This window comes from Gymnodraco acuticeps, unplaced genomic scaffold, assembly GCF_902827175.1.
Source record: "Gymnodraco acuticeps unplaced genomic scaffold, fGymAcu1.1, whole genome shotgun sequence".
NCBI classification, from domain to species: Eukaryota; Metazoa; Chordata; class Actinopteri; order Perciformes; family Bathydraconidae; genus Gymnodraco; species Gymnodraco acuticeps.
This window is the reverse complement of record NW_022990191.1, coordinates 123789-135893: the sequence shown is the minus strand read 5'-3', so window position 1 is coordinate 135893 and position 12105 is coordinate 123789. Positions and strand designations below refer to the sequence as shown.

Below are 12105 nucleotides of genomic sequence, written 5' to 3'. Positions count from 1 at the left end.
TGGATCTTAACAAAGATCCGCTATACAGTAGTAGCCTACCAGACATAAATCTACCATACTGTATCAGAGTTTATTTCACATGAGCTCCAGTGTGGAACCCCACTGCACCCCCTGGTGGATCAATGATCCATTGCAGCTGGCTTCATTATAATTAAATGTATTTATCAAGGGGGCGGTCTCAAGTCACGCTGGAGGTTTTCCTTTGAGCGAGGGCAGACCCCGCCTCGCATTTCAAACTGTCTGAAATGAGGTGCTACATCTGTAAATCCACCAGCTACCCTGCTGTATACAAAGTCATTCAAACTAGCTGCACCTTTACCAGCTCTGAGAACACTTTCATGATCAATCATTATAAAACATATCATATATATTATTCTATTATTCTATCTGCACAATGACTACTTTTACTTTTGGTACTTTTACTTTGTTTTGATGCCAACACTTTTATACTTTTACTTGAGTAACATTTTGAATGCAGGACTTTTACTGTAACAGAGTATCCCTACACTCAGTACTTCTACTCAAAATATACCATGTTCTTTAACATACACTCCTTTATTATCGTTTATAAGTGAAAATACAATGTATTGTGTTTAATAATGTTTAAAACCAAACAAAGTTGCAATGAGGGTTCTCCAAATGCCATGATGCTCTGTGAGATGCACTTTGCTCTGAACAGTCTGACGAGTGCATCAGTGTGGGTTAAATGTATAGTGTGTTGGTATTTTTCCGAAGAGGGACAGCCTTTGGCATTCAAACAAACAATGAAACTTCCCGAGGAGATGCACAGCACAGAGACTCACCCGGAAGAGTTTATGCAGCCTCAGAGCAGCGGAGCAGAACACAAAGCGGATCAGGAGCAGCCGGAGGAACTCGTCACCAAAGAATTGCAAAAAGGCTTGATCTGTGGAGACAGTGAGAGATGTAGCTCAGTTAGTGCTCGGGCTAGTTATTGATACATGGATTAGTTGACAGAGGGATGAAAAAGTCAAAAGGGGAGAGAGCAATGGGAAATGAAGAGCAAACACAGTCCCTGGACCCGGGGACACGGCTGGTCAAGAATCGGGATCAGAATCGGTTTTATCACCAAGTAGGTTTACGCATACGAGGAATTTGATTTGGTGTAAATGGTGCATACAAAGACACAGAAAGAAGAACATGTTGGTTTTTGGAAGAAAGGAGCAAAATAATTGTACTAATATAGAAGCTATTTTAACTTTTTTAAAGACTATTGAAACAAAATAAAAATAAAGACAATATTGACACACAAAATAAATATGTAAGAAATGGAGTATTGTCATATAAAATAAAATATGACAAATACTATATTGCAAATACTATGTATTATATGTTCACTAACTCATGTTTCACTAGAAAAACAAGCTATTCAATTAAAACATTTTCCTGGTCGACTCTTTTATTTAATGTCAGTTAGTATGTCAAGAAAATGAATGAGAGATGTGCTACCTATAGTCCGTGATCGAGTTATCATTTGCCCGATGTCATGGTAGATTTTATGCAGAAATTCCTGCGCCCTCTCCCAGAGGCCGCGGTGCACACTGCTCAGGCCGCACACCGAGGAGAAGGCCAGCAGCGGGCTGTACAGGAACAGAGTGAACAGACTGCCCCGCTGACACTGATCTGAACAGGGCACACACATATGAAAACAGTACATCACACACATATTCTCTCTATCGTTCACACAGAAACTCAGCCGTGATTAAACGCCATATTATGTTCCAAACCACATCAAGCATTATTTCTGAAACAGTATGGAGCTCAAACACTTTCTTTCTCACAGGTTTACCACAAGTTGAGGGAGTACCTTTTATATCCGGCTTCTTTACACGTATACTCTCTCCAGTACAGCGTTAGCTCTGAGTGTTAGCGATGCTTGCTAATGTAAACACAGACCATATTACTTCAACACAGGTTGCGTATTGTTTCTGATACTGCACATAGCTTGACATGTTCTTTATTCAGTGTTTACCGCCAGAACAGAGCCATTGTTTGTATTATTTATATAACAACTTTACTTTAAGTCCTTCCCGTAGACATCCTGCTGAATACACAGACACACAGCTGAGGGAGGGGATTCAGCTAGCGTCTGTATACGGAGACGATAGGTTGGGACGTGGGCGGGACGTTGCCAGGAGTTCAACGTAAAGCCAGCCCACATTTGAGTAATGATGTCAAGTTCTCAGCAACTCTGCATCAGCTCCGTTGTACCCACGTTTTTAGAGATGTGGGTACGGAGGAAAAGAGAGAGGGTTGTATTTTCTGACACTTTGTGAGTCTCCTACACACCGGGGACACATCTTTATGTATAAAATACATCAAAAAGTGCATTTTGCATAATAGGCAACCTTTAAATGGTTTCTGTATTCTGTGGGATATAATTCTGTGTCAATGTGAAACATGGGTGTACCGTAATCGTACTATGGATGTAAAATTGGGGCAATAACAGTATAATATGGGTATAAAAAAGGTGTAATGTTGATGTTATACGAGTGCCATATGTCTAACGCTCGACTCCACTTCGAGCGTTAGAACGATTAACGAAGCACTTTTATACCAATAAAGGACTGGATTACCTAAAGCCAGTTGAGTAGCACTTGAAATGTTTGGCTCTATGAAACCTGATGTACTTATATGATTCTGTTTTCTTCAAGGTTGTGTCTTCCTGGTCGAATGTACTTATTGTAAGTCGCTTTGGATAAAAGCGTCAGCTAAATGCAATGTAATGTAATATGGGTGTAGTAATGGTGTAAAAAGAGTGTAATATGGGTGTAAAAACAAAGGTGTAAAGTGGGTGTAATAATAGTGCAATACTGGTGTACTAATTGTGTAATATATTGGTGTTAATGGTGTAATAACAGTATTATCGGTGCAAAATAGAATAAATATGGGTTAACAATATAAAAATGAATAAGAAAATAGCAATCAATTATTTTCCAAATTATTTATACGTGCTTGCCCATTTAAGTGAAAGCAATTACACATACAAGTCCACCTAACAATGTGAATACATCGTAAAAATAAGAGCACACTGCAAATGGAAAACCAAGGCGTATGTTAGCACATCAGGGCTGATTTCTTTATCAAGGTGTGTATTTCATTACAAGGATGTCAAACTGTCAGCTTTTTGTTAACTTATATCAAATGCCTGGTTTATATTGTGTATTTGTACCTTTGTCGACCACCATGAACACGCACACACTGTAGTTGTTTTCACTCAATCACCAAAGCAGGATTAATCAGTTGCTGAAAATAGTCTACATTTAACACATTTTCACCTGTCTAGATAAGGTTTGATAACTAAGTTATGTAACTGGGAGGCGTGTGGCTCAGTGGGTAGAGCCTTGGTGTTGGGGTCAGGGGGGCACAGGTTCAAACCCCAGTGCAGTCAGCATGTCGTTGTGTCCCTGAGACACTTCACCCCAAAGTGCTCCTGTGGGGATTGCCCACAGTATTGAGTATTTGAGTCGCTTTGGATAAAAGCATCTAACAGGTGACATGTCATGTCATGTAACTAACTAATGTATTTGTTTTTGTCTGGAATCTCGACCCTCTTGCTCATACTGTATAGACGCATTCCTGATTGGATGGTGAATCAGAAAAGCATTGCCTGGCTTGCATACTGCAACATGTGATCAGATGCATAAGGATATCCTGTGCATTGAATGCTTTATTTTGGATGTACTGAATGTTCTTCTGGCATACAAAGTAGAATGGTAATACAGGTACCCCCCCCCCTCACAGACACTGGTCTGTTCATGTGATTTGTTGACAGTAAGAGTATATCACATATATCATCAGCTCTATCATTTAGTGAAGTGTTGATGTAGAGTGACACACACCTTGCACACTCTTGGGATATACAGTAGGAGATAGTAGGCACACCAGAGGCTGGCCAAACAGATTAGTGAAATGCTATAAGGACAAACAAAAGACAACAAAGTCAGATTAATTATAAGAATATACATTTACGGTCAGATCATTCATTCATATACACAATAGGGTTTTTAATCCCCCAACCCAATAATATAAACATTCAGAGAATCATCAAATAATGTGATTATTCACATTATTTGGAGGCTTCGGTGGAAGTGAACAGGGAGTGCAATAATGCACATATTCAGTTGGTTAGCTGTGGGCTTCAACTTATCCCCGTGGTTTTCTTTGCCTACATTTGTTCATACTTGACAAATTGATACCATTGAAAGTATGCTCAATGATTTATAAGCAAATCCTGTTTGTAGGGTACACTTGGATGTAAAGACCACTTCACTGGATTACTCTGATACTGAAGAGAACTTAAACACATGATAAAGGTCAGGAGGTTTTATGGGGTACAGTAGATTATAAGTGCAAGTAGGTTATAAGATGATGATATCAATGGGAAATGATAAGTCACACTGAATCTAAACATGTGTCTCAGGTGAGTGAGAAAAGCTGTCGGAACATGTTTACGCACCTTGTAGGATTTGCTGTTTGTAGAATCCACAATTACAAAAAGTGGTTTCCGCGTGAAAGGGAATAAGTCTCCTGGATGAAGGCTGCAACATCACAACAGGTACATGTCAGGAAGCTTCTGCTGGCTACATATGGTTATATTATATCATTAACACTATTATTAACACAGAGTGTGGGCAGCACACATCTGACTGAAGCAGATCGGATTTAGACTTAGTCCCAACATCAAACACAATGTATTCTTGGGTTAGGTCTAAAGCAGCATTCTTCTCTTAACACATATTCAACTTTTCAGCTTTCTAAAATGTTTCTAAATCAACATCTTTAAAAATTAGAATAGATCTATAAAACAAATCAATAATCACCAGTGCATTTCTTTCTGGGCCTGATTCCTCTTCTGCACCGTCTCTCCGTTCACCACATCTCGATTTGTGTTTGTGAGAACTCCTCCAAAGTCATATGGTCCTGCAGGACACGTTGAATAAGACATGAAACACATGCTAAGACATAGCTTTCTACTCAGTGATGGCTTTTTAAAGACGTTGATGCATTCGAATGGGCGTCACAGTTATGCAGTTTAGAGGCAGTTTTATGAGAATAACCCTCCTGTTTTCTGGGCAGACTTTTGGGAGATAACATTCTGTGATTACAGGATTTAGCGCTACGATATCAGGAAAGTGTTTCAGACATGGAGAGAAAATGTTGATGATAGATGAACCGTTCTTACTGTAACTGTGAGCCTTCAGTTACAGTAAGCCAAAGTCAAAACAATCATTAACTATTTCTCCCCATATGAAGGGACATGCTGCACATCTGCATTTGTACAACATCCAATAGGATTGCCCTCTTTCTGCAATGACCCGTGATTGGTCAAATGCCCTGTTGAGTGTAAGCTTGTCTAAAGACTAAAAAGAGCAGAAAGATGTAGAATTGAAGCTTTCTCCCAGATCAATTGAGGTACAATATGACGAGAGGTAATTAAACCCCAGCTTTAAGGTACAACAATGTAACGTTTTGTAAACTTCTGTTAAACTACCTGACCATTAAGTGGTATCAAAGTCAATCAGGAGAACCAGCTTTGCTTTACATGACGGTCAGATCCAAGTACAGCTTCCTGACTTTATGTATGGAATACATGACATTATTGGCTTCATCATTTATTTTTGAAATCTCTTATCATCAGTGACTTCTTTTGCAATTGCAGTCTTTATTAAATAATAATTACAAGAGGGAGGAACGACCCCTCCTACATTTTTGCAGCAACTTTGCATTTTACATTATTAGAAAGTGAATTGTGTTTGTGTTTGATAAGGTCGGAAAGAGCAAAACATGAAACTAATATTTTCAGATGTAGCCTGTCTGCTATGGACGCAGCTAAGAGGCTGAATGCTGTGCCAAGAATAACACAACGCACCCATTCAGACAACCTTTGCCTGTTGAGTTGCCAATGTGAATGATATATCATTTAACATTATGTTTAAAATATACATTTGTATTTATACATTTCAGAACACATAAGTAAGATTATGAGTTGTGTTCATTTAGTTACCTTCATAATCTGAATGTCCGGTGGGGAACACTCCGGTCGCTGACAGGTAGACGAGCAGAGCGCTGTTGGCAGGCAATTCCTAAACATGAGGGCAAAGAGAGAAAAGATAATGTCGCTAAGTATACTTTAGATGGAAGGGCTAAATGTACTTTCACTGCTGACATGAAATTGTTATATTAAAATAAAAGAATAATGGGCAGGAGAAAATCTAACTAAATATTGTTACCAACTATGAGAATCTCCCCCCAGCTGAAAAAAAACGTTCAATAAAACTAAATAATAACCTGCATATATACCGTATCATGTGGTGAATATACGTGACAGATCGTGGCGATATTGTAAGTTTTAACACAGACCATTAACTTGAGTAGTATTTAACCCAGAAGGTTATGAAGAGCAAACACTGACCTTAAAAGAGGCAGACAGGAAGGTATAAAGCTGGCTGAACGTGGGCTTGTACAGCAGATACTTGTGAGGGTTTTCCCTTTTAGCTGGCTTCTCATTTGGTTCCTGTGGGAAAAGGTTTTCAAAAATTACTGTTCAAATTTCATTCCAACATTTCTGTATGCTCGGCAGGATAGTTAGTCTTCTGGAGGAAATGGCGTGTTCTTCACGTTTATAATCCGTAATCAGTCAGACACCATTGGCCACAGTTGATTATAAGTGGGGATGCTATATTATTTGATTTCAACCATTTTTCATCAACTTTGTTCTTTTGTAAATTAATGTATTTAATCTATTAATGTATTTGTTAGTTGTTGTTTTTTTGGGGGAGGAAGTGACATTTTAAAATGTAGTGTATTCAAACCCCCACTCATTCAGTAAAAATAGAATTATATAAAAGAGGAGAAAAAACATTGGCCAAAGTTATAAGGGAGGGATGTATCCTCAGAATGCAGATAGACATGGGGCTACAAAGGGAGTGTCCCAGGGCCACTCTGCTGAGGGGCCCTGGGACACACTGCTGAGGGGCCCTGGGTCACTCTGCTGAGGGGCCCTGGGTCACTCTGCTGAGGGGCCCTGGGACACACTGCTGAGGGGCCCTGGGACACACTGCTGAGGGGCCCTGGGACACTCTGCTGAGGGGCCCTGGGACACACTGCTGAGGGGCCCTGGGTCACTCTGCTGAGGGGCCCTGGGACACACTGCTGAGGGGCCCTGGGTCACTCTGCTGAGGGGCCCTGTGACACTCTGCTGAGGGGCCCTGGGACACACTGCTGAGGGGCCCTGGGTCACTCTGCTGAGGGGCCCTGTGACACTCTGCTGAGGGGCCCTGGGACACTCTGCTGAGGGGCCCTGGGTCACTCTGCTGAGGGGCCCTGGGACACACTGCTGAGGGGCCCTGGGACACACTGCTGAGGGGCCCTGGGTCACTCTGCTGAGGGGCCCTGTGACACTCTGCTGAGGGGCCCTGGGACACACTGCTGAGGGGCCCTGGGACACTCTGCTGAGGGGCCCTGGGACACTCTGCTGAGGGGCCCTGGGACACACTGCTGAGGGGCCCTGGGACACTCTGCTGAAGGGCCCTGGGACACACTGCTGAAGGGCCCTGAGGACACACTGCGTCCTTTATGAGACCTAACAAGAAGCTTCTTTGGTCGTGATATTCTGTTCGGAACACAACGTTTGGTTCTGTTTATTAAATACCTCAGCATACAGCTTTATTGTCTGGCAGGAAGTCAAACTTCACACACACTGATGTCATTGTTTGTGAACCAATCACAAAGAGGCTTTTGATAAAAAAGGCTTATCCATATATTCTGTGAGAATATAACAGAAAGTAAGACTCTTGAATGAATCTTTAGCTAATGGTTTTTCTCTTTATGTTGTTTAAACAATAATTCACCAGAAACACAGCCTCCCAAGAGCACTCTCTTCAGACCTGACACTCACCAGCGCTCCCTGTTTGGAGGTCTGTGTTGCCAGGTTTACAGGCTCCCTCTCCAAAGCTTGAAGCATGCGGAACATATCGATGGTTAACTCACTGAATTTCACCTGAAGAAATAAGGAAACAACACTGGCATTACCTTACAATACAGAGAACTGTGGAGAATTATATTTTAAGCATTGGGGTTTTACAGATGAAACAAAAGTTCAGGCTTAGAATCAGAGGATGAAACCCTCTTTAACTCTCACACATACATGCACAGTGCACACAGCACACAGTGACATTTGACCTCTGCATTTAACCCATCCTAGTACTAGGAGCAGTTTGTTTTAGTACACAGAGAGTAGTTTGTAAGTAGGAAAAAAAATGAAGAATTTCAAATGCGGTGTTGGTCCCAATGCTGTAAATCAGGGGACAAAAACACTGCATGTCAGGAGTCATATTAGCGGGCCTGGAAAATATGGGCTCAGAACAGTCTCATAATACACACATGCACACAGAAGGATTCACACTTGTATTTCCGGATCCACACTTGTGTTTTTCAATGCACACACAAATGTGTTCCGTTTCATATACATGTAAATAAAATCCAAATACAGAAAAAAGTTTTGTGTTTTTGATCCTCACATATTTGTTTTCCGTTTAAAACCTCTGCACCGGCAAACACAAACCGCTTTCTGTGCACGGATCGCTGTGCATTCGTGTGTGGGTTTTTTGAGACTCCCCTGACGGTCAGCCGATTCGTACTTGTAATTTTTTCTATCTATAGCCAATCAGATGTCTCCTCCATTCTAAGCCAATCACATGAGTGCGCCCCCATGAGGGTAGATTTCTTGCGTTCATGACGTAGCGCTTCATGTACGCATTTTGCAGCTGACAGGTCCATGGAGCCTGCCTGCAGGCGCTAATCTCAGGACATCTCCACTCTCAGTACAGCGCCACTTTCCGAACAGGAAATGCACGCAAATACGTAAGCCTTTATATTATTAAGGAACAGCGCCACTTTCCGAACCATTGATGAATGCTTGTGTACACAAAAACGGGAGGCAAAACCGTTTTAAATGTGTGTTTCCTGTGTGGCGAATACAGCTGCTTTATTTATGTCTGTATGAAGTTGTTGTGAGTGTGGAGGGAGCAGCTACAGGTTAGCTTAGCCTAATCGATCAGTGCACTACGAAGTCAGTGGGGGAGGCGCCCCGCCGGTCATTATCATTTATCGTAATATTTGCAGAATTATAAATATCTAAAAATATTTTATCATAATATTTTTAATTTCCGCACCTATACCAGTCATATTATTTCATCCAGTAGCCTAGTTAATCTTTCACCAAACCGTTGAAAATGGCTTTTATGATGTTCCGAGAGATTCGGCGGCTCATGGTCTCAGCCTCTCGTGCGCACGAGAAAGTTACCGGTGCGCCAAGTAGGAAGTGGAGCGTACAGGAGACAACCGTTTAATTGCAGACTGTTATGTTTATGTGGGGAAATGGCAGTGCATACATTATTTGAGACATATTTCAAACTCGGACTTCATTGTAAGGACATGTCGGCCAGGGGTGTAGAGCTATTTGTTTAAGCACCGGATTGTCAAAATAGGAGAGTAAACCAGTCTGCCTTGATCTATGAATTCATGTCCGGGACCTCACGGTATCTGCTGTTTTATAGAAGGAAAGCCTCCTTCACTTCATGAAATGGCTGCAGCATCAGGAGGCAGCGGGACGTGTAACTCCGCCTCTGAGAAGTGCAGCACCAGAGGGTAAAGCAGCCTGTCCTCCTACAAAAAACGACCATATAGGTCAATTGTTCAGCAGCTAAATACGACCCAGAGTCACGTTTTAAAGTGTAGCACCTCTAGTGGTCATGTAAGAAACAACATGCTCCTGTCGATTGCAAACGCTCCGGAGGGTCGTTTATTCACAAATAACCCTCTCTGGAAAATCCTAAATTGTGGAATAGTTTGGCCATTAAAATGCTTTTTTATTAGATTTCTAGCGAGAAGTGTATATTGTACTTTTATAATCTACGTCCAGTGGATGTGTAGGATCTACAGTTTGATAGATATACGAAGATGATTTGAGGTCTCGCCAGGAGAACGTGTACTGTATATGGGGCAGCTTCCATGTAAAGTTAGCATGGGTGAAAACAGTATTTCCGGTCTTGAAGTTTTCATAATAAAACCGGAAGTATTCCCCACACTGTCAAATGATTACATAGTGATATCTCCATTACTCATCCACTTAAAAACATCAGTTTATCCTTGTTAATTACACAATATTGATTGGTTTAAATTGTGTACAATGCTTTTGTGTTTTTAACCTTCGATTCGGAGAAACAAATTGTTTTTTCGGAGTTTAGACACTACAGAGTTTCCGAAGACACTACACTACCCAGAATCCCCAGCTATCGTTTGGGACTACAACATCCACCTTGCTTTACAAACCCCGTGATTAGTCCTCAAGCTCTGTGATTGGATGTTGGAGTGGCAGTGTGACAAGGTTACGCCGAATGTCAAACAGCTCTTTGAAATGGAATGGAATCACGCCAGACTATCCAAAACTGGACTTGGACGGGTCCAGCCCAGCCCTCCCCCCCCAGAATTACACATGCTGGCTATTGTGTGTTTCGCAACATGTTCTATGGCACGTCTCTACTGGGAATTGTAGTTTTAAAAGACGTTTTCGTATTTCCCACAATTAGAAGTTGTCAGTATTAAACTGTATACATCCCTGGAGGTTTAGGGGATACGAAACACATTGGTGTTATCACATTTAAAGCATATAATTAATACATGGGTGAAAATTGCTTGTGTCCATAAAGGGCAGCATTAATATACCCACATGCCAGCTAAGGTCAGAATAGCTTTATTTAACAGCTGGTCTTATGTCTGTGACCCCTCCTGTTGTTCATTGATAAGCCTGAAACATGCACTTGTCAAGGTTCAGATGCACATTTAGCAAATATGGCAGTAGCCATCAATCATCTTAAGATAAGATACTTTATTGATCCCAAGTTGGGAAATGTTTTTGTTATAGCAGCATGTACTACTTTGTTCTACTCCACTACAATTCAGAGGTCAACCTGGTATTTTTACTCTACTACATTTATTTTTGTTACTTTGCAGATTCTGATTAATGATGTGAAATATAAACAACCCTTAAATCAGACTTTAGTTACATCCGAGTAAAATTCAGCCTTATCGGTTTGTCTGTTTTGCACATCCTCCTGTTAATATCTTTGGACGTCCTGCACTAAACAGTTTTATTGTAGAGATCACTACAGTATCTTCTTGATATTTTCTATTCTATATTTCTATCATTGACCCCTATTTTGTATGTAGGCTACTCTTAATATTTAAATGTTTTCATCAAATATAACTTATTCAACAACTAAATTCAATAACGTGCTTTAACCACTAGGCGGTGCGGGTTAAAAAACCAGTGGTGTAGTTAAAACATAATAATATCAAACATAAGACTATTCACTTTATTGTGAAATTAAAACAGAACGGTAAAGGAAAATACAGTTTCAGTCTCTCGATGTGAAGCTTATGCATTGTACCATGAACCTGTAACAGTCAACTGCATGAGGAGTTGGAAAGGTAGTACAGAAAATCAGTAATATCTTTAAAAACTACAAAAAAGTCCCTTTATATCAGCTGTGCACTGTTATGGTGTAAATACAGACTATCTACTAATTGGATCAAATATAAAAGTCAGCCGAATTAGTGTTGATACTGCAAGGAGACGTATTGTGTGAAAATAAATGGAAGATGTTGTTTAATTGTTGATATATTTATGGTCCACGTCACGTATTCAGTTTTGGCGGCATCTCTTCCAGTTTGTCAAAAGGTCTTCTCATCAGGGCTCTATAAATAAATATCTACGGCAGATATGTAATATTTAATGCAGCCGAACCGTGTATTACAATGCCGTTATGTGATGACTTTCAAAGAGAAAAGCAAGAACACTCGGAATAAAGTATTATTTTATTTTTTTAAAAATGTTTTACGATTTCATATCACATAAACACCATATCCCGACGTGCATTGCGGCGTGATTTTAGCCTATCAAAACCTCTGAAAAAAGAAATGTGTCTCTCAGAATCGAAAGAGAAAAACCTATGGGAAAAACACAAAAGCATTGTACACAATTTAAACAAATTAATGTCGTATAATTAACTAGGATAAACTGAT

General features: G+C 40.5%; 1 protein-coding gene across 4 annotated transcripts in view; it reads right to left on the bottom strand.

Moving 5' to 3' along the window:
* The window catches only part of scai (suppressor of cancer cell invasion), a 53061-nt gene that overhangs the window by 12360 nt on the left and 28596 nt on the right, over positions 1-12105 (bottom strand). For all 4 annotated transcript variants that reach the window (XM_034217896.1, XM_034217898.1, XM_034217895.1 and 1 more), the window contains 8 exons: positions 7919-8020; positions 6434-6535; positions 6026-6104; positions 4842-4941; positions 4478-4559; positions 3861-3933; positions 1468-1641; positions 804-904 (listed from right to left, as the gene is read on the bottom strand). In XM_034217896.1, coding sequence (XP_034073787.1) covers positions 804-904; positions 1468-1641; positions 3861-3933; positions 4478-4559; positions 4842-4941; positions 6026-6104; positions 6434-6535; positions 7919-8020 — 813 coding nt within the window. The remainder of the gene's footprint in view (positions 1-803; positions 905-1467; positions 1642-3860; positions 3934-4477; positions 4560-4841; positions 4942-6025; positions 6105-6433; positions 6536-7918; positions 8021-12105) is intronic.